General features: G+C 47.3%; 1 protein-coding gene across 4 annotated transcripts in view; it reads right to left on the reverse strand.

Moving 5' to 3' along the window:
- GNAL (G protein subunit alpha L) overlaps window positions 1-23689 on the reverse strand; it is an 85688-nt gene that overhangs the window by 53272 nt on the left and 8727 nt on the right. The window contains exons 1-5 of one of the 4 annotated variants that reach the window (XM_082640728.1): window positions 14266-14357; window positions 13506-13746; window positions 13202-13274; window positions 12483-12537; window positions 12105-12224 (exon numbers count right to left, since the gene is read on the reverse strand). In XM_082640728.1, the coding sequence (XP_082496854.1) occupies window positions 12105-12224; window positions 12483-12537; window positions 13202-13274; window positions 13506-13647 (390 nt within the window). In that variant the 5' untranslated portion in view covers window positions 13648-13746; window positions 14266-14357. Of the gene's footprint in view, window positions 1-12104; window positions 12225-12482; window positions 12538-13201; window positions 13275-13505; window positions 13934-14265; window positions 14358-23689 lie in introns of those variants that run through there. The other 3 variants (XM_082640727.1, XM_082640726.1, XM_082640725.1) reach the window with 3 other exon arrangements.

Below are 23689 nucleotides of genomic sequence, written 5' to 3' on the forward strand. Positions count from 1 at the left end.
CCGAGGGGGAGAAAAAATTTTTTGATAGACTTTTATGTATTTTAAAATCCCAATTTTGTTTTTCTTTACATTTTTATTCTAAACTATGAATTTATCCCAGATCAAAACGTTTTCTGCAGAATATAGTATTTTTGACTCTGCCCATGCAACCCAATCCTGGAAAAGCTACAGAAGAGAGGCCCCTGCAAACACCACAGCCAGACCCATTAGTCAGAGGCAGGCTTGTTCTGGGACCGCTCCCAGAGGTGCCGTCAGACGGGGCAGCCTGTGTGCAGCTCGGACATCCAACAGTGGGGACGGTCGGGCTCCATCCCAGCCTCTTGGAGGCTCCCGTCTCCCTGCTCCCCAGGGCCCTGCTGGTCTCAGGAATCCAGCAAGGACACTGAGAGCCCACTGCCATCCTCAGGGGAGATGTAAGGTCTCAACTCTCCCTTCATCAGCAACAGCATTCTCTGCGTGATTTGATGACAAAATCCCTGAGTGAAGTTTCCAAAGCTTAGCACGTGGCAACATCTCAGAAGGCAGTGTACGTACATTTACAAATATCACATGAAAGGGCAACCAGGATGACGGCTGACATTTGTCGGACGTTTGCAGCATCCAGACACAATCCCGAGCACTTAGATGCATGACTGTACTGAATTCCCATCACAGCTTCATGAGACAGGGATCATTATTACTGACCCCATTTTACAGATGAGAAAACTGAGCCCAGAGATGCTCCTCAACTTTCCCAAGATTGCAGCAGGAGGCAGAGACAGGACAGGAACCACAGAGACTGCATCCTCAGCCACAAGGTTAAGGAACTTTTACTGTATCCACCAGAATGATTCAGATACAATGGTTTTTATATAATCATATATGTTAAGCTCTTATGATTAGAGTTTTGGTACTACTCTGCTTCCTTTCTTTTCAAAAAAGAGCCTCAAGAAAGGACACCGAGCCGACTAAGGGAATTATTTCAGAGACTTGTTATGCAGAGAGCACCCTGTTTCTCTCCCACCCCAACATACAGAGGCTCTTTTGGGGTGATTTCACACAAAATCCTTTTAACAGACTGCGTGAACCTGTAGTTGTTACAACTGTAGATAAGCAAACACATCACATGCTTAGTTACCCAAAATTTGTGGCTTTGGCTAAACCAGCACTGAAGGCGCAGGAATGAGAGGCACCAGGTGGGGAGTGGGTGTGGGACATGTGAGCACACGGCTTCGGGCGGGGGGACACTGGCTTCAGGGGGGACACTAGGGCTGCCTCTCATCTCACGGTGGGGGATCTCCCAGGAGACGGGGCTGGTTGGAAGGTTTCTGTCCAAACATAGGAAGAGACCCGGGATGGGAGGGAAGCACCTCGGGGTTGGGGTTGGAGGTGGGGGTGACGGAAGTGACCAGAGTGAAAGGCAGCCCTGAGGAGGGAGCCCAGGACTGAGAGGACAGAGCCGGGCCCCTCGGGGGCACCCGTCACACAGCTGCAGGGCAAGTGACCAGGCGACCGAAGGGACCGAGGCTGGCAGGTGGCATAAAATCCACAAGGTTGAACCTTATGAAGCGGCCATGTTGTAGGTCAAAAATGGCCACACGTGGGCAATTTCTTATGTTTCCGTTGAACATATCATAAAACTCCTCTGTACAAATGTGGGTCCGACCTACACACGGATGAGGATGGTGAACAGACCACCGATGGGGATCAGAAGACTGTTGTTGTCCTGACCCGACCTCCAGGGCAGCACGCCTGGGTGACACCCCCCGCAAGTCTCTGTGCCGGTCTACAAAGTGAGACTTGGACCAGGCACCCTGAAGTCACGACCAGCTGAAAGGCCGAGATTCAAGGAGCAGCCACCAGAATGTAGACAAGGGGCACGGTCAACACCAGGTGGGCTGTCAGGTGTGCCCGACCCAGGACCCGCTGACGCAGCAGCAGGGCTGGGGGCTCCAGGGGGCATAGAATAAGGCTAGAGGCAGAAGCCTCACACGCTCACTCTCCCAGACTTCTTGGTAAAGAGAACCAAAGAGAAGCATGACTAGTAATTTAGCTTAAATACTAAGTAGTTTCCATACAATCAACCAGAACCTATTTTATTGTGCCTTTTTATTGAGGCACAACCATTTAAATGCCTCATAATTCTTTTCTGCTCCCGGCACTGGTGTTTTTATTTCTACCAGAATATTCATACTATGAAATGTTACACTGCAGTTACTGTAAAAGTCTCCAGCTGAATTACCTACATATTAGCTTCATGAGGGCTGGGACTCCAAGACCATCTGGCCACGGTACTTCTGCAGGGCTACACTCTCTAAGTTCTTCATATGATGTAGGGATTTGGGAGATGGACCCCTTGGATGCATCCCCCATTGTACACTCTGGCCACACTGCCCTCTGTCCCCGGTCAACCTGTGGACCTGTCCACTCCTCACAACTCAGTCCAGGCTCCCATGGGACAGAGCCACCCCAACCTCACCAGCAATCCCTCCTCCCCTGCACCCATGTGCCAACCTTTCCTAATTATTGACTGAACTCTGCGCCCTGTTACTCCTCATGGGCATGCAGACATTCATGCTGGTACTTCCAACGCCTAACACAGTTCCTTACACATATCAGGGAATCACTGAAAAATAAATCGAATAGGATGCCTCTTTAGATAAAACGGATGAAGGTTGATTTGAAAGATTTTAACTTCTAGTGAATTAGAGGAATTTATGTGATGATATGGATATGATGTACTACTTACTTATAATTTTTTAGCCGTAGAAATAAGAAACATGGATGATCATCTTTATCACCTAAATTCTTTCAAGCAGCTAAAGATGCCAGTTAGTGCCATTTTAGTCTCTTTGGGAGGTGAGGACACAGTTTAACAAAGAAACAAATAAAAAATACAATGGTTTAATAACTATTAAAAATACCCTTAAAAATACCCTTAAAAATTTAATACTGAATACTTTGAAATGATATATCATCATTTACTATGTAAAGCAATGGGACATTTAGACAATGTCTAAAATTCAGGAGAGAGTTTGGGAAACTAAGGAGTAGAGGTTTGGGAAAGTGGTGTAGGAACCTCCTAGGAATTCCTCAAACCAGCCAACTTGTAGTAAAAGGTGTTCTTCTGGGTAATGAACACACTGTTGTGGATGAGAATAAATGATGATAACTCCATAAATCCTTTAACATTGTAGCTGATAAAAATGAAAGCTCAAATACCAACTGTCATTCTTCTACCAACACTCATCTGATGGAGCGTGCTAGTTAGTTTGGGGGTCGATGTCCCACCGCTGTAATGCTCCGTCTCCCTTCAATACACACCTGTGACTTGTGCTGGGTCCTCCCCACCACGACCCTCAGTTCTTACTGCTCTGCTGGTGACACTATTACTAGCCCAGGAAGCCCCTCTCCCCCGGGGCATGGTCACCAAGCCTGTGGTCTGAGCACCTCTGGTTCTTATGGGTCTTCTTCCCTGAATGGGTACAGAGTTTCCAGTCTACCCCACAGAAGGTAGCCTGACATTACAAGATACTTTATTGTTCATTAATTCTGTGTTACGTATTATATGTTACGGATGTTACACATTACAAACATATTGTTTCTTCACTAAGTCATAAGTTTCTGGAGGTGAGAAGTCATAACTCAGAGTTTCTTAGTGTAACTCACGGTCCTAAGTGTAGCACTGAGCACATGGCAAACACGTGATTTTTGAGCACGTTTTCTGAGCGTAACTATATGCCACATGCCGTGCCAAGCAAGGGGAAGAGACTCGACACTCCATAAATGCATGTTTACTGGCAAAACTCAACATGACTAGTCATGATGTGAGCTTCAGATAGAAGGACAGGCGTAAAAGTTAAGCATTTGGAATCATGACACATAATCTGCTTTCTAAGTAAGTCTAGCCTTGTTAGTTGGAAGGACTTAAAAGCGGCCAATAACTTGTTTCTTTAGTTATTCTGATCACTCAGCATTAATTGGGTGCTTACTGAGTGCTCAGGACGGACCCTGGCAAATCACTATTTAATAAGGGCAAACATACAGCGTGAACACCGTGGTCTCGGGAATCTGAGCTTTTCAAATAGAGGAAGAAAAATCAGCACGTGGGTTTTCAAGGTGGAAAGAGCCAGAGCTGGGGAATGACCTGCAGATGGAGGAAAGCATGTCACACCTGGGGACACTTGCCCTTTTCAGAAGAATAGGACATGGAAAATACTTTTACGTATTTTTAGGGCTTTCTCTTGGGCAGAAACTTCCAATGAGGTCTGTGAAAGGAAGCTGGGTGTAGGGGGAGATGGTGTGTCCTAAAGCCAAGGCGGGATGGGGTCAGACCGAAGAGGTCACCCACCACGCAGAACCCAGAGGTCAAGTGCCCTCCCGTGTCCTGCTCTGCTTAACTGTGTCATTTGTGGTTTCCCTCCAAGGATGACGCCTGCAGCTTCTGCACTTTAAAATCTTAATATTTTATAGATGCCTAATAAACCTCTCTTATTTTCGTCACCATCCACTCTGGCATTTTGTCTCGGCATCAAAACAGTTTCAATACAATTTACTTTAATGTTAAATGTCATTTGAAAAAATGCTTACTTGGCAATTCAGGCTAGATATTTTCTCCATACTGATAAGATTAACTGCAATGACATTTTATAACTGACTATTTGCTATGAGATCAAAATATGTTTAAAAGATTGCTCTTCGAGGACCCTAAGTCGATTTTACGTCACCTTGGCTGTCTCTGGGGACGACATGTGGGTGCCTGGGGGCAGGAGTGAGGAGAGACTTGTCATTCTTTCCTATCTTTTGGATTTTGTGCCACACACAGACACTTCCTATTCAAACAAATACAAATACAACTTAAAACATGAAATTGCTATGTGCAGTGAGAATGTTACATGTGAAGTTGATTTAATTCAATCTATATGCCATAATAAAGGACAGGATAAAAACTGTGTGGGATTATTTTAAGAGGTGAAGAAAAAACCCACATATTCATGGATGACATTCTAATGCAAAACTAAAAACTTGAAAAGTCAGTGTTCCAAAGGAATCTTCTCAGGAGCAACTTCATTTTTCTGCTTCTGAAAACCTCATGTACCTGTGTCATAAGCCACGTGTGTTGACTCACTCAAGCCTTAATTTGACACAAGAAGATCAACTCATTCTGCTCCTTCCTCCATTTCCGGAGAGATAGATGAAAAGGTAAAAATGCTTTCTCTCAGAGTTACATAAAACTGCAAAGGTAAGGAATATTACTCAGCCTTAAAAGGAATGAAATAATGCCATTTGCAGCAACTTGGATAGACCTAGAGATTATTATACTAAGTAAGTCAGACAGAGAAAGACAAATACCATATGATATCATTTATATGTGGAATCTAAAATACGACATGAACTTATCTACAAGACAGAAACAGACTCACAGACATAGAGAACAGACTTGTGGCTGCCAAGGGGAAGGTGGGGTGGGGGAGAGAAGGACTGGGAGTTTGGGATGAGCAGATGCAAACTATTATATATACAATGGATAAACAACAAGGTCCTACTGTGTAGCACAGGGAACTATATTCAATATCCTGGGATAAACCATAATGGAAAAGAATATGAAAAAGAATATATATATATATACACATAACTGCGTCACTTTGCTATACAGCAGAAATTAATACAACATTGTAAGTCAACTATACTTCAATATAATTAAAAAAAACTGCAATGGTAAGGACAAAATGCCCCATTACTAAGGTATTTTTAATGTCAAATGCTTCTGAAAAGTGCAAGTGTCCTCAGAAGTGAACTTTGCTTTGGGAAACCTGGTGACAAACTTCCAATACATCCAAATTTGAGGGGAACCTTGACAACAAAAATCTCACACTTTCAAAAGATCTAAAGTTTCAGTGACATCTTCTCCAAGGAATTTTAAAAAAATGTTGCCTTACTTTGTAACCCTTAGAGTGTATTTTCTATAAAGAAAAATACTTTAGGGAAAATGTGTCTCGTGGTTTCAGCCCAGATTTCTCGCAGTGAGGGTACAGATAAGAGGATGCTGCTCCGAGTGACCCTCACAAACTCTGATTGTTAACAGCATGAATGACAAGCTTTTTATCATGCGCAAGGCAGCACCAGGCTCCACACTCTATTTACTTCTCTTTATAGGATTTAGAAATAGTTGAAAGAATTGCCAACAGCTTTCCCTCTTAAATATTTATTGTGGATGAAATTTATTAGTGCGCTAAAATGAGAGTGTGGAAGTTTTGAAAAGAACAGGGTGTCTACACAGTCTCAAAGGATATTCCCCAAACGTACTCATGAGTTACAAAAGGGGGAGGTACCTTTACAGAGGAGAAAGAGGCAGACCCCACCTTCGCTAAGTGACCAGAGTTAATGTCCCCAACCACTGGGAAGGCCACCAGACCCTGCATTGGATTATTGACCAGGGTTACCAACAGCATTATTATTATTACTATAATTTCACTATAATTATTGGGACAACTGGTGAAATCTGCATAGGCATTGTATTAATGCTAAATCCCCTAATTTTGATAACTGTGCTTTGGTTACACAAGCAGAGGGCCTTGTTCGTAGGAAATACACACTGAAGTATTTATGGGGAACATGATGGCTGCAACCAGATATCAAATGGCTCGTAAAGGTGTGTTTTAGTATAGACAGGGCCAGAGAGCAAATGTGGCCAGAGGTTACCTCTTGATGAATCTGGGTGCGGGGTATGGGAGTTCTTTGTCCTACTTTTGCATTTTGGGGGTAAGCTGAAAATTGCTTCAAAAAACAGTTATTATTTATTAGGAATACCCCTTATGATAATATTTCAAAGAAGAAGATGGAATTTTAAAAAAGTATCTTCAGTGAAGCCCTAGTGTGGCTAATGATCTAACTGGGATATTTTACTAAAAGGACAGCCCTTGCTTTCCCCAGCACATGGAACATGCAGGACGGATCTGAGCGCTAACTGTCTGAGCCGCCCTCCTCCTGGCAGTGTTTGGGCAGAAGCCATGGGAGGCCTGGAGGCAGGTCTCTGATGGAGAAAGCGTCCCCTCCCAACGCAGACCAGCCCCCGAGCACATTCCAGGAGCAAAGACAGAGGGTGGCCCCTGGATGAGTTTTTTTAATATATATATAACTAGAGAACATACCCTAGGACATTTAAAATATTTTATATTTATTTACGAAAATTCAAAATGCTGGTAAGTGTCCTGAAAAGACACCAGCTCTGGAAATGGGACATTTCGGTGTGAGCTCCCTGTGGGCGGGGACCGGCTCAGCCCCCATCACCAGGCAGCACAAGGCAGAGGCGTGTGGGGGAGTGCTCGGTTGGAAGAACAGCCAGAAGCTTGTTGGAACTTGTGGCAAAACTGGGCGGGACCTGAAACCCCAGGGGCAAGGTGGAAGGTCTGACCGAGATCTGAGATCTCGCAAATACAGGTGCGTCCAGGGGTCTCAGAGAACCTGTGGCCGGTGAGGCCACCTGGAGGGCAGGACAGAGGCGGGCAGAGAAGGTGGCAAAGCAGGAGGACCAGGGTCGGTTTAAGAGAATCTGACTGAAACTAAGGTGCAGGGAGAGGAAGAGGGCAGGGTGGGACTTTGCAAACTATAAGGTATTGGCAATTCTGGTCGACTCTTTGGTCATACTTGTTGAGAAGACTAGACTCCTGGATGTGTTAATATCGATGTGTTAGTCCGGGTAGCTTGTACTTCTGACAAGGAAGCAGGGTACCGAGTGCTTCCTTAGACAGTAAGTCCTCTTTCCTCTTTGTTTGTCGTGGCCTCACAGCACTACCCTGGCGTATTGGAATTTTCTGTTTATGATCTGTCTCTCACTATATGGCAAGACCTTCTGATTCATCGCTATTCTGTGTTCCTAACACTTAGCAAAATGCCTGGCACATACAGTGTCTCAGTGTTTGGGGGCTGCTGGTGACGGAGACCAGGCAGGGGTTACCTGGGCGGGCTCTCACCTGGGCTTCTGTAATCTGAGAGGCAAGGATCGCCCCTTGGGGACAGCTGAGACACCCCCAGGCAGGCTGGGAGGCGTTGGGGACACTGCTGAGATCCAGCCACGGGTCTGATCTGGGCCCAGGTGGTCTGGCTCCGGTGCCACCTGCCACTCCACCCCGCTGTGGTTTCCGACGGTGCCTGGTGGGGTCCAGGGCAGATGCCGGGGTTCCCCGTGGGGCTGCGGCCTGGGCACTCCTACATGACTTGTACGGTGGGCTTCAAAGGCTTTTTGGGGTGGGGGAGCGAGAGGGTTCAGTTGCTTAAAATATCACAAGGAAAACCACTAGCCTGGATGGTGTGAATCAGGATTCTGCATATACTCCCCAGAGGAGGGGCAGCTGGGAGCCACTGTCACTGGCACCTGGCAGGGCTCTAAGCCCATCGCCCTCTGCAGCGCTGCCCCAGGAAGCCCAGCTCCTACCCTGTTCGCCGAGCGGGAGGCCTCTTGCTCCAGGTCACAACTTGCTCTGAAGTGGAGCCAAGGCCCACGGTGGGCAGGCAGGCTCCCGGGGAAGGCCAGGTCCGTTCTGGCGAGCTGGCCTGCACCTCAAGCAAATGTTTGCTGGGAAGAGTAACGCCTGCTCTCCAGGTGTGTGACCACATGCGATTCTGATAAACATTCACTTAGGAAACGGTGGTGATAACAGAGTACTGACTGACCAGACCGCTTTCACATTTCTCACTAAGCCTCACTTATCCACTGACCCTTAAAAATGCCAGGAAAACACATTTTTAAGGGAGCTAATAAAATAACCACATTTTGGGAAAAAAATACCAAACAAACAAGTTAATACTCCAATTTAATCCATCAGTGATTTTGTCCGGTATTGTGCGAAGAGTTTTGGGAAGTGCAGGGGCAACCACAATATTTTCCCACTTTGTAAATGATCAGGTGATGTGCGTTCTCTCAGGACCACCACCTGAGCCTGTGTATTTCCTACCACTTCCCGTGTAAACGGGCTGGGTGAACAGACGGGGTGCCGTCCCAGGAAGGGGTCCCGGGTGGAGCCCTGTCCAGAGGGGAGGTGATCTGGTGTGCTCACGAGCAAAACACTGTGAACAGGCAACGGCCAGTGAGCCATCCCAGGCCACCCAGGCTGCCCCGGTGTCTGCCATCCGGACTGTCACAGGAGTCACCTCTTCCTCCCCAGAGCCCGTCTCCGCCAAAGGCCAGAGCGACCTTGATAAAACACTCAGGTCATGAAAATCCCCTCTGAGAAGGCTCCAAAGCCCTCCCAGGTCGGGACAGACCAGGCCTAAGAGGCCAGAGAGATCTGGCCCCTGATGCTGGCCCTGACTTCCCCCAGCACCGTCCCCTAGGCAGGCCACCCGCCAGCCTCACTCTTTCTATAATCCAACTGAAATTCAAGTAGGAGGCAATGTGAAGAGTAAACCCAAGTGTGACATTCTTAGAGGAAATTCTTAGGATTCCACTAAGATACTGTAGATTTTTCATTATAAAGAGTAATCTCACGTAGAATCTCAAATTCTTAATAATAAAGAAGAATCTTAAACATTCTTCTAAGTTTTCCTTCTAAAATTAAATAACTCTGAAATTAACTTTTAATGATAGGACACATTTGGTTCAAAAATTGTTCTCGATCTGCAGGAAAATAAACAAGATTCTCAAGGAATTGGATTGTGAAACAGACTTTCTCAAGGATTTAATCCAAAAAAAAGTACTAGACTTCGTAAATTCGTATTATGTTTACTATTGAAATAATTGAGTTAGCTCTATTTTTATGATTTTTACAATAGACATTTTCTTTAAACAAAAGTTAATTGTCTTCAAATGTACCAAGTGTTATTAGTATATAAGTCAGAGATTTGTCTTAATGTCACTCTTAAGGGGATCATCAAAACATAAATTCAAGAACTATTTAATCTAATGATATAAGTGATGAATATTTCAGAGTACTATAGAATAAGTGTTATTGAAAACTGTGTGCACATTAAAACACAATTTTCAAGAAGAAAGTTATATATTAGATATTAATTTCATCATTTATATAAGTGTAGGCTCAGTTGTAAACATAATCTCACTTGACATGGACAGAGACACGTATGACAACAGAATGTAGGTTTAAAAACTACCAAAAAGGGCCTCCCTGGTGGCGCAGTGGTTGAGAGTCTGCCTGCCGATGCAGGGGATACGGGTTCGTGCCCCGGTCTGGGAGGATCCCATATGCCGCGGAGCGGCTGGGCCCGTGAGCCATGGCCGCTGGGCCTGCGCATCCGGAGCCTGTGCTCCGCAACGGGAGAGGCCACAACAGTGAGAGGCCCGCATACCGCAAAAAAAAAAAAAAAAAAAAAAAAACTACCAAAAAAAGTATTACCTCTGAAAAAGTATTATAATTGCATTTGCATCTGCTGGTTCCCAATTCTCTTTTATTTTATTAATAGTTAATTATGGTTTCCAATAATCATTTTTAAGTAGCCTCAACATATCTAAACGAAAATACATGCCTTCAATGCAAATGGTTTCTTGAGTTTTATTTTTTTTATTAAAAATCATGCTATACCTCAAAAACACATTTGCAAATTAGGTGCTTTGGATTCCTTAGTAACCCACATGGGAGTTACTGGATTTCAGATAGAATCTGGGAGCTCTTGTCACGTGTGAGTTTGTCATAAACAGAAGAAATAAGATGTGACAGATCGATACATCTTGATGCTAATTTCTCTTTATATGCTAAGAATAACTTTTCCCTTCATCAGAACCACATATGAATGTTTTATGATGACTTTTAGGCAAGCACGCAGGACAAAATTTAGAACTCAAATACGTGTCTATAAATGTGTAAATCTGAAGTTGAATAAGAACAACCTGATTTCAGCTAGGACCTTGCAGTCTTGGGTGACTTTTCCAATATGTAAATCATCACAGTGAGCTGGGAGGACCCAGAGCTCCAGTTGGCTGGAGCACGGCTTTGGCCCCCCATCATCTCCTTGAGCCCCCTCCATGCCACTCAGTTAAAGACACAGTTAAATAAAAAACAGTGTGCCTGCCACGCCAGCTGGCATGGCCCCCTTTTCTAGGTAGTTCGCCATTGCTACCTGTCTTTTTAGAAATTCTAGGAGTTTCACTAGCTATATGGGAATGCTATCAGAAACAAAAATCACATGAGAGGATGCAAAAAAAAAGCTTTAAAACGTAATTCTTATCCACCATCTGGATACAGAGCCTACAGGGCAGGTGTGTTCTACTGAAGGGGATGGGAGGGGCACATGGGCCCATCTGTCTTACACACTGTGTCCTGCATCAGCTTCCCTCAGAAAAGAGGATTCTGAGAATGAAAAATGTCTCAAGACCACCATGCCAGGCAGTGGAGACCTTGAAATACTGTTTTGGAGGGATACACATGCACACACACACATGCTCTTTGGGCTCAACCGTTAACAAAAATGATATTCTGAGAAATTGAACAACTATTTTCTCCTTCAAGACATGTTTAATCAAATCACCAAATAACAATATTTTAAAGAAACGTATGTCCACCAAACAAGAGAAAACTCACATTCATAACACCCTTTCGCATAAGCAACATTGCCATCCAAGTGATTAGAAAAGCAGCCCTAAGTCCTGCAGATCGGAAGTAAATCACATTTTCCCAGGATACAGTCAACATTCAGAAGTGATCCATGTATGACCTACAGCTGGCATGCGCTGCTCATTTGAGCTGAAGGATGCATGTCTTAAGAGTGAACTGAATTCTGTTCTATTACTCCCAAGGATGCAGTCACATACCATAAAGCCTTTCTCTCTGCTTCTGTAATTTCTACTTTTTTGTTATCTGGGAAACGGCTTAATTGTTAATTTAGGAATACAGAGGAAAAAGTACTACCAATATTTCTTAGAGGTATGCTATCTTCCTGATCATCACCCCCACCGATATACTCATAAAAGCATTTCTTACAATCTTATTGTCTTTAATATTCTTAACACATGTTAATATTTGGGTATGGAGGGAAGCACTTCTCCTAAGCAGAGAGCTAGATTTTGAAGAAAGTCAAAGGTGAAATAATATTAACGTTGGTTCTCAGTAAGCCACCTCGTTAAAAAACTGTTACACCTTGCACCATTTAAAATATTTCAGTAAGGATTTACTTACCTGGGAATATTCAAAGTCAGTGATGGGGGCTATGCTCTTGATATAGTCTGATCGAAACTGGTTTTCTGGGTTGGCCAGTGGAACTGGGGGAATTATAGTACTCATCGCCGAAACAATTGTCTAAAGTGGAGTGAAGGAAAAAGATACATGGATAAATAAACCATTTAGGCTCCATGTGTGGTAATCTAGTGCATAATTTCTGTCTACGCAGTTTGCGGGAGCAGAGGATGCAACCTTACTACTGAACAAATATTTTAAAAAATTCCTGGGATTTCCCTGGCAGTCCAGTGGCTTCCACTGCAGGGCGCATGGGTGGTCGGGAAACTAAGATCCTGCATGCTGCACGGCAAGGCCAAAAAAAAAAAAAAAAATCCTTACCACAATAGCATCCTTAACGTTTTTCCGGATGTCCAGAATTTTCTGTTTCTTCTCCCTGTATGAAAACAGAATGGTTATTAATTAACTTTACACATTGCCCCAAATCAGTTGAGTGGGATTTTAAATTCCCAGCTGCAGGGGGTCTACAATGGTACTACCAGAGGTCAACATCAGCCCCAGGACAACAGCGCAGTTTTTTATGTGGAAAAGGAAAACATCCACCTTTTCTGGTTTGGACTCTAAACAAACGTGCACACACCACAATCTCTAGCTCTAGACAATAACACAGGTTTTACGTAACATGGCAAAATCATCATGACTATTGCATATAAAAACTACAGGGCTACACCTGTAAATATATTTTATTTGAATCTATCCATATGTTGATTGAAATAGATGCAGACAAATGATATAGAGAGAAGTATATATAGACACATTGGTTAAGTGTGCTCAGCGTAATATGAATAATGCAGAGCAATACCTCAAGAGTATTTAATAAATCATATATTGTTAAGTTATTTTATTTTGATGTAGACACTACCAGAAGAAAGATTTGCCTAAATATGCCAAATTCAACAACTTACTTCTATATCCCCCCCCCAAAGGTCGACTCAAAGATCAAATTAACTGTTTAGAGAAAACACTTTGGGGAGGCCGGGAGACCAGTGACAAAATTTGCATGCAGTTGGGAAACAAACCCGAAATCGGTCATTCCTTACTCGGGATTAAATCCATTGACGTGCAGGATCCTCATTTGTTTGACGATAGTGCTTTTCCCAGACTCACCAGCCCCTACAAACAAACAGAGAGAATGCTGTGATCTGTGGCCGGGGACCGTAGCCACCTCTCACGCCAAACGAGACTGAACTAGTGTCCTGCCCCCACGCGGGCGTTTTCAGGTGCGCTCTCGCTATCTGCGGGGGCGCGGGCCCTGCCCGCCCGGCCCTCTCCGCGCTCCAGGCCGTGCGCCCCGGGCCGTGCGCTCCGCTCGGGCCGGGCGCCGCCGCGCGCCCCCCGCCTTACCCAGTAGCAGCAGGCGGTGAGTCGCTTTGTAAGCCAGGCGCTCCTTCTGCAACTGCTTCTCGATCTTTTTGTTGGCCTCGCGTCTTTCCTTTTCATCGACGCCCTGGTCTTCTGGCGTCTTGCTGTTGCCCAAACACCCCATGCCTGACCGCTTGCGTGGACGTCAGGCGCAGTTAGGAATTGCACAAAAGTGGAGAGAGTTGTAGGTGTGTATGGATCCTGCGGCGGCCCCTCTTCCTCGCTGCTGAAAGAGATGCTCAGGTCTCTCGGTGTTTTCCGATCCGAACAGGCGTTTCTTCTCCCTCCCCCTCCCCGCCGCGAACTCTCGACTCAGGACACAAGGAAGACGCGCGGAGCCAACTACTTTTTAAAGACACTTGTTTAGAATTATGTGCTGGATAAACAGCAGTGAGCGGAGACGGGGCCAAGAGCAGTGGGGCCGCTGGAGCCAGCGGGGTGGCGCTGGCCCTCCCCTCGCCCCGCGCCCGATGCGCTGCCCGGGGGGACCCCGAGCAGGCACGCTCGGCCCGGTGCCTGGGCCCCGCCGGTGGCGGCCGAACGCGGCGCGGAGGGACGGAGCGCACCGGGTCCCCGCCAATAACTGCGAACACCCGCCGGCCACCCGCGCCCCATCCCGGGTCCGAGCCCCTAGGGCCTCTCCGCGGCGCGGAGGGGTAGACGGCTCGGGGGCGGCTAGGCCGCGGGTCCCGGGGTCTGGAGGGGTGGCGGCCGCCCTCGAAGGGCCCCCGCGGAGGCTCACCCGCTTGCGGTCCGAACGCGGCGCGCGGCTCCCTCGCAGCCCGAGCGGCACCAGGTCTGGGCGTGCGCTCCCGGATCCCGCGCCGCCTCCAGCTCCCGGCGGGCGAGGCCTCGCGCATGATCATGCATATTCTATCAGGGGGAGGGTCCGTGCCGGGCTCGGGCACCCCGCCTCCCCCCGTTACCGTTCTAGACGGTTCCAGCGCACCCACGCCTCCTCCCGCAGCCTCCTGTGTACCTCCCGCCCCCGGCTCTCCTCTGCGCGCTCTGAGCAGTTTTGCTACTTTTCTGGAAGCCGCCGTGGCCCCGAGCCTGGCACCGCTGCCGGAACCAGTGAGGGCGGCTGCTGGTTTCCACCTGTTGAGCGGATGCCCATCGCTCCCCATCCGCGCTGCCGGACGCGGGGGGCGCAGAGCCGTGACCGCGGAGGTCGCCTCCCGGTACGTCACTGGTACCAGTTTCGAGTCTCCAGGCCAGGGGCCCTGGCACCGCCGTCAAGTCCCCACTCCCCTCCGGCTCCACAGTATTCCCTCGCGGTCATCACGCCTGGCCTCCTGCACGGACCGCGGTCTCCGCCGCCCCTGCCCCTGCGCCCTGGGCCCCGCGGGCCTCCCCCGCCTCCCCGCTCTCTTCTCCTCCCTTCTCTACGGATTGTTCCGTCGGACGGACAAACACGTTCAACTCCGTCCCATTTGACAGCCCATCCTACAGCCTCAGGCCCTGCGTCAGCCCCGCCGTGTCCTCCTGCCCACCGACCGGCTCCGAGTTAAAACCGGGATCTGACTCCCTTTGCCCTTCCCCACCTCCCGTTCACACCTCAGGTCCCGGCACCTGGCTTCGGCCCACCCGCTTCACTGAAATACTCTCACGGGGTCATCAGTGGACCCCCGGGGTCAGACTTCACCCGGGAACTGTGGTCTTTACCTTCTCTGACCCTCCTGGAGTCTCCCCGGTCCTTCGGCTTCCCCGACGTGGCCTTTGGATTTCCCGCCCACTCTCCACCTGGAGAGAAGGCTCAGACCCAGCACAGCCCTTGTCCCCTTAATGCCCTGCCCTCGGGGGCTGACTGCCTCCCCCGTCCTCCGCACACGAGGCTCTGACGACAGCCACACCAGACCTCCAGCCCAGCCCACCCTCCTGACCACCAGTGCGGCAAGCACACCTCCACCTCCGTGCCTCCAGGATCTCCTCCCCGTGCCCACCCAAACCCCAGCACGCTCCTCTCTCTCTCTGTGAATAAGGCCCCTGATTTTCCCAATCAGAACATGGCAGTCATTCCTGACTACTTTTCCTTCTTGCAAACCCAGTTACCGTGTTCCTTTGGGTCCGTTTCCTAAACATCGTTCCTGTTCTTTCCACCCCATCTGCCATTGCCATGGTCACTGTCCAGGCTGGATGTCACAAGTGGCCTCCTGCTCACATATTCCAGCCCACCTGCACAGTGCTGCCACAGTGACAATGCAAATCTCACCACATCACTGTCCCCACCACTGCCAAGCCACGAGCCACGGTCCATCAAGACTGGGTCCGTGTAAACTCCTCAGCTTCAGCTCTCATGTCCCCCCTTCCTGGCGCTGCCCCAGCCCCCCTTTGACCCCTTGCACATGGACACCCGAGTGCATGGCGTGGGTGCATGCGCTGCTTCACTCTCTGGGAGACGTGTGGCCCCTTCTTCACTTGACCAACTCTTAGTCACCCTTCCTGCCTCACCACTGCTTCCACAGTTAGGGCCAGGCCCCCTTCTCTGTTCTCCAGCATCTCACAGCACTTTACATTGTAATGGTTTGTTTGCTGCTCTTTCAAATGTCCACTGGACTCGGGACCCAGTGAGGGCCGGGGCGGAGCCTGCACTTCACACCTGCTGGGTTGTGCCCAGTTCAGTGGCTGGCCCGGGGAGATGCCCCTTGAGTCTTTGTTTGATGGATGAACAGATTCATGAAGGCCAAAGATAACTCCCGCTCCAAGTGTGGGTTCTCATGAAAGGAATTTGATGATCAGATTTTAAATTCATAAAATACTTGTCCAGTTTAGTACTGTATCCAAATAAGAATACTCTTTAAAAAACAAAAGCAGTAGTGTCTCTTCTTGACACAGCAGAAGCAAAGACGCAGTGCGATGCCATATTCTGAGCTGGATAAGAGTTTTAGCTTGTGGAGGGACACTGTTTAGCACTGTTGTGAGGCCTCACTCCTTGTGTTAACACAAGCATTCACCTACAGCAACATCCACGTGGCCTGTTCGGTGGCTGACGGGGCAGTCGGAGGCGAGAACAGGTGTACAAAAATAGCAGAGTGCGGTGGGATGTTTTAAAAGGTTTGTCTCTTTTTTAATGCCAAGGGTTCTACAAATTGTTAGCTGGAAGAAAAGAGGACAAAACAAATCCCACCAAACTTATAAAGGGAGAAAAAAGTTCGAACCTGGAACCCTGAAAACATAGCAAAAGGTTTTCACTTGTTCATACCTAGGAATTAGGGTTAAAATAACTCGTTTCTACGATTTATCCAGTGATTACTGGCCCTGGGTTAAATTCTTTCCATGGAGCAATTTATTTAGTATTTGCAATAGCCCTGAAAGGAACTACTGCGACCGTTATTTTACAGAATGTTAGAGGGTGCATAAGAGGTGTGTCTGGGATCGAAACCCTTGCAGCCTGGCTGCAGCGTCTGCACTTTAAGTGCACAGAACACTGCTAACCACTCCAAAACGTAAACGCAACGTGCCTACACAGCGATGCAACCTTTCTGATGAGAAATGCCAAGCCCATCTTTACATAGTCTATTATCAGGTAGGAGCTCAAGACACTTTTTAAAAAAAACCCAGTCACCTGGCCTTTTCCTAGTCTGGTCTGGGAAAACGATCCTCATTTGAGTTTGGAACCCTGGGATCAGAATCCAGAATCCCTGCTGGCTCACCTGGAGCGCGGGAGCGGCGCTGTTGGGGAGCAGCCTGGAGCTGGCAGTGCCGGCATCTGTCGCTAGGCAACGGCAGCGCAGCATCAGCACCACTCGCGCAGCGCACACCCACCTGCGGAGGCGAAGGGCCGCCGGCAGCGCGCTGCCAGCAGAGGGGGCGGCCGGGCGGGGGACGCCCTGGGCAGCAAGAAGGGTTGGGAAGGCACAAAGTTTGGGGCGAAAGACAAACGTAAAACAAAGTGGTGTTTTCCTGCTCTTGTTGATGTTTAAGACAAGGTGTCTCAGAAGTCTTAGCGCATTTGACAGTTGAATTATTTGAATTTCTTTTGTACTTAGTTTTGTGAATTTTGAATAACGATTTTGAAATCTGTTTTTGTTTGAGCCCCTCTGATTGAAGTTGGCAAATGTCGAAAAGATCACAGTTGTTCTCTGGTTAGCTGGACCCAAGTCCTTGTTGATAACAATGAGAACAAAATTTGTCTCCCGTTATAAGGAGGACCTCCACAGAAATTTAATTAACAAGATGAAAAATTCAAAGGAACTGTTTCACATCACTACAGGCCTGGATCCAGGAGATGCTGAGCCAGTTTGAAAAGTGACTAGAATGCTGTCTGGCATGAGATAGCGGACATATTGAATTTAATTTAAAAAAATCAATGTTTTAAAACGTTAATAACTGGTCTAGCATTTTATACTGTAAAGGTTAATAAAGGTTAAAACTGCACTCTAAGGCATTTGGAGCAGGTACATTGAAAGATTTTAAAGAGGAACAAAGCAGAGTGGGAGAGGCGAACCCTCACTCAATGCAGTGACCAGGCAGAAGAAACGAAAAGCTGCGCCCAGTTTTGTAAACAAACTTGGTGGAGCGGGAGCCGAGGCGGCGGAGTGGCCTGTGTGCACACGGCCCTCGTGCTGCTTCCTGTCATTTAACACCTTGCAGTTAGTTGTTTTCTCTCTTTCCTTTCTTAGTGTCTCGGTGGAAATGGTCTGTGTGGATTATTTTCATTCTCAGCAGCAAGCTCACCCCATGACCTAATCACAACACACTTTAAAAATCTTGTGAATTTTTTTAAATTTTTAAATAGAAAAGTTAGGGAAACGTTTTCAACATTCCCTTTCTGTACATAGCACTCTGCAATCAAATATTTTAGAATTTACTGAATTAATTTCTTTTTTTCCCCCTACTCCTACAGCAAAGTAGTATTAAGGAGCTTTCAGAAGTGCCATCCATAAAGGGTAGGGATGCAGTCTTTTTAACTGGTGGCTTAAAAAACCCAAATAGCGAATGAGAAGGAAAGGTAGGTTAACTGTCTTTGACTTCACCCTGTGTCCAAAAACCCAGGACTGAAATATCCTCATTGGAAGACGCAGCTCAGTGACGAAGACGGGTTTAGTTTTGGTGTGAAAACGCAAGGTGGTCACTGAATACATTAGAAAGTAGGATGATGGTTACCAGGGAGTGGTGGACGGGGAGGGGGAGCCAATGTTTGATGGGGGCGGACTTCTGGTTTGGGAAGATGAAAAATTCTGGAGATGATGGTTGCACAACAAGAATGTACTTAACCGCCACTGAGCTGTGTGCTTAAAAATGGTTAAGATGGTCAATTATACGTTATGTATAGTTAACCACAAAAAGACAAAAAAATTTACATTTAGGGTCTTCATCATGACCGTGGTTGAAGAGAGAAATCCTTCTCTCCGGTGGTTTCCCGCTATTCGTTTTGAGGCTTCCGATTACAGCCACGTGACTTCAATTCCTCCTTTACAAACATCTACTGCAGTTATAGTTCTGACCAGCAGGTGGCGATGCAGACCCTGGAGTCAGAAGGAGGCTCCAGGGGCGCCTGTAAAGCGGTGAGTTTCCATCATTCACTCACCGAAGAGCATTTTTTGAATCCTACACACACGTAGCCTTGAGATTACAAGGACGAACTCGACCTTGTCCCTGATCGCAAGCAGTTTAATCGGCTAGGAGAGAGGGGCAGACGTGCAATCAAGTCCTCGGGATTCTGTAGAGATTACAGTGGGAGCACATAGGGGTGTGTAGTCAATTATACAAGTGAAGAAAAATGTCACTTCCTTCCTTAGACCGATGTTGTGTTAACCTTTGTAAGTCACCCTTCGTCTTATTTTGTTTTTCTTTTTTTTTTTTGCGGTACGCGGGCCTCTCACTGTTGTGGCCTCTCCCGTTGAGGAGCACAGGCTCCGGACGCGCAGGCTCAGCGGCCATGGCTCACAGGCGCAGCCGCTCCGCGGCATGTGGGATCTTCCCAGACCAGGGCACGAACCTGTGTCCCCTGCATTGGCAGGTGGACTCTCAACCACTGCGCCACCAGGGAAGCCCCTTCGTCTTATTTTTAAAAAGACACTGAAAGGTGCTCTATTTCTAGTGGCTCATCTTATCAGATCATTGCAACAGCTACAAGATTATCCACACTTTGTGGAGAAGGCTGTTGGTCCGAAGGTTCCACAGGGGCCTGATGGGGGTGGAGCTCTGTCTGATCCCAAAGCCTGAGCCCTTTCCAGAAGGAACTCTGACGGGTGGGGAAAAAATCGCACCGTTTTCTCTTCCAAAATGAGAAATCAAACAAGCCCACCTCCTTGCTAACACAGGCAGATTAAATCTGCATATAATGACTGATGAATTAATTAACTCTTCACTCAGTTGCCTTAGCAACTGGTTTCTTTTAGAATTTGGCTCAGTTACAGAGACTAAAGCAACAGTTTCCCTTGTAATAGAATGTCAACCTGTATATGAAATTAAACAGAACATGAACTTGCTTCATCATAGGTGGGAACTATGGGCCTTTCCCAGGAAGGTTGCACGGGCTCTTTCTGAAGCTCGTGGGCTGTGAACAAGGGAGACAGAGCCTAGGGATCGTCTGTATTTCCCGTTCGTGGTTTATTTGCTCATTAAGTAGGAACCGTTTGATGAATTTAGACGACAGATAAATTCAAGACTGAGGTTCAAAAGGGAGACTCTGAGTGCAAATCCCAAACCCTTAGGTGCGTGAATGACAGGACGGGGCAGGTGGACAGGTGCATTGAGGTGGTTACTGAGAACCAGGATTTTCAGAGAGAAAGAGGACGGACAAACACGGAATGGCGAAACGCAAGGCACGCCCATGGGATGGACTGGAATTGTAGTGATCGGAATGAGTTCGTGATGTCTAGAGTATGTATGTATGTGTCCGTGATTATGTGCACATACGTGTGTGTGTACATTGTATGCCTGTGCATGTGCCACACGCATCTATTCCCTCGTTCTGTCTGCTGAAAAGACCCAGGCATTAGACACGCCAGTGGCGGTGAGCGCACCTAGTGCCCAGGCCTTGGTCTTCAGTATCACCCACAACCCAGAGGAGCCAGGCCTCCTCAGAGAAACGGCAGATTCCGGGGTGGGGGCAGGGGAGCCACAGATAAATCTGGAGCATTGTTATGCCAGAAAGTAGGAAAGTGCTTTCAAATGCTGGAGGCACCTCCCGAGAACACAAGACCAGACAGAAGGGGCTCCCATTTGGCCAAATCTGGGATGATTTCAGCACCAAGGTATTTAAGTACAGGAGTGACTTCTAAGCCACTGAAAAAACATAGAAATACCATGTGTCCATGCCAACAACTAAGAAATAAATAAAGGGGGGGGGAGAAGGGAACATAACATCAGTCATGGAGAAGCGAGAACCCCTCTCACTCATTTCTTGGTTCCTTTCCTTCCTACCTGCTGGCGAGCTGGATTTTGTTTGTGCGGAGTTTATCATCGGTCTCCCCGAGTATTTATGCAGTGCTGATGGCATGGCCGGTGTTGCCCCAAGGAGTCACGACTCACGCTGTCCGGCTGTGGGTTCTGTTAGGGATGCTTCTTTATCCCCAGGACGGCCGGAAGTCAAAGTTGTCAGAAGCAGGGCAGGGATGGGGCAAGTTTTACGTGGAGAATTGATTACAGGCCGGACAAAACTAGAACCGGTGGTCATCAGGAGGCGGGGTGCCCTCCCTGGGATAGAGATGGCGGGAACAGTCGTGCAGAATGGACAGATGCATGACCTGTCCGGGGATGTACAGCATCACACGGGCACACAGAACAATTATTCCCAGGAGAGAAAAGGGTCCACACAAAGGAGGCGCCGCTTTAACCGCCACTGGGGGATGCTGCCGCTTGCAGGTGTGTGCAGGTGTGAGCAGGTAAGGGCCCTGTCGGTGGGGTCCCCCCCTCCAGGGGCCGCTCTGCCACTGGCAGGGCATCCTTCGCCTTCACCTCTCGCCCAGCACGACCACTCACACCTGGGAGCTCAGTACAAGCCGGTTTCCCCGCTGCCCGCCCGGCGGCCAGTGCGGACCGCGGTCCGGGAGCAGCTGCTGCCCATCCATCGGCCTTCCCGCGCCACAGCGCCACCTGGCGACCGCCGCAGGAACGACCGGCCGCGCGCACCTGCCTCGCCTCGAGAGGCCCTGGGTCCCCACAGCCCGGCCCCACCTTCGCTTCCTTCCCGGCTTCTTTTCTCCTTTTCTGTTTGTAATTTCTCACGTGTCAGTTAGTCAAAACTCACAACGCGCCTATTTCAAAATACACAACCTCCCCTACCCATCCCTTCCCTCCCTCCCTTCTTCCTAAGGCCGCTGTTTTCCATCCCCCCGCCATGTCCCTGTATTTCTGTGTTACTGCTGTTAAATCATCCTGTTCATCATAAACTATCGGGTTCTGTTGATTTCACATTTACGTTGATAAAACAGTGTTTCAAAGTATATTGACATCTTAGAAAATTCCACATACCCACCCCTCCATAAATATGTAAATGTTGGTAAGGTCCATATCTAGAAACTTGGAATTAAGACTCTGGATATTGCAAGGCAATTGTACAAGGCAATTAAAATTATAAAAATAGAGGCAAAACTTCACATTATTCACTATTGAACAGATATTCTGCAGGTTAGGGCATAAGGTGCAGAGTTACATGTGGTTAAGAACAAAAGGCTCCAGCAGACAGAATATTTAAGAAACTACTACAACGCAACAACAGAAAGACAAATAACCCAATTACAAAAGGAACAAAGTATTTGAGCAGACATTTCTCAAAGGGATATGTACAAATGGCCAATCAGCACATCCAAAGATGTGCAACATTAGTCATTAGGGAAATGCACATCCAGAGCACAGTGTATACCATTCCATGCCCACTAAGATGGCTGTAATAAAAAAAAGAGGGACAATAACAGGTATTGATGAGAATGTGGAAAAATTGGAACCCTCACATGTTGCTAGTGAAAATGTAAAGTGATTCAGCTGCTTTGGAAAACAGTCTGGTAGTTCATCAAAAAGTTAAACAGAGAGTTACCATATGACCAAGCCATTCCACTCCCAGATATGTACCCAAGAGAAATGAGAACATATGTCCAGACAATAACCTGTACACGAACAGTCACGGCAGCATTAGTCATAATAGCTAAAAAGTGGAAACACACATTTTAGCTATTATATCTACCAACTGAAAGAACAGATAATAAGTAACAGGTGGCAGATCCATACGGTGGACTTTATTTGGCCATAAAAAGGAATGAAGTGCTGGTCCATGTTATATGGGTGAAAACATCCTGTTAAGTGAAAGAAGCCGGACACAGAAGACTACATATTGTGTGACTTTTTACGCAAAACGTCCAGAACAGACACTTCCATAAAGAGAGAAAGTGGATCAGTGGTGGTCAGGGATGGCAGGGGGAGGGGTGAGTGCTAAGCGGCAGGGGGCTTCTTTTTGGAAAGATGAAAATGTTCTGGAATGAGGTAATGGTGATGGTTTCACAACCTTGTGAATACGCTAAAAACCTGCTGAGTTGTACAGTTTTTAAAAGGGTGAATTTCATGGTATGTGAATTATATTTCAATTAAGAAAAGAACAGATGGCAATCTTTCTGGGTTGGAATTAAAATGCACGGCGGGATTTCCGCGTTCTCATTTCTGTTTTGTCAACGATAATTTCCCATTTATTTTATGCCAGGTTCTGCCAGGTGGCATGGAGGATTAATAGATAAACCAAAGTGGACGTGACTCCCATAGGATACAGTCTGATCATGGATTTCAGGTAAACGTATGAATGTCCACTGCAGAAGGAAAGGTATTCTAAGGGAGTTACATATAAAATGAGCGGACACTTCCAACAGAGGGGATCAGGAAAGGCTTGGAAGAGGAGGTAACACCTGAGATGACCTTTGAAAATGGGGGAGGGGATTCCAGGGGCAGAGGACCAAGGGAAGCCAAGGAGCCAGCGAGCAGGCGGCATAGATGCTTTGGTGTGGTGGGTCCACGTGTGTGTAGAGGAGAGTGGGCCACGAGAAACGGGGGGAGGGGGACAAAGGGTACAAACTCCCAGTTGTAAAATAAATACGTCCTGGGGATGGAGTGTACAGCACGGTGACTACAGTTAACAATACTGTATCGTGTACTTGAAGGTTGCTAAGAAAGTAGATCTTAAAAGTCTTCATCACACACAATTTTTTGGGTGACTGTGTGGTGACAGATGTTAA

Source organism: Mesoplodon mirus (assembly GCF_964341445.2).
Source record: "Mesoplodon mirus genome assembly, chromosome: 13".
Lineage (NCBI taxonomy): Eukaryota > Metazoa > Chordata > Mammalia > Artiodactyla > Ziphiidae > Mesoplodon > Mesoplodon mirus.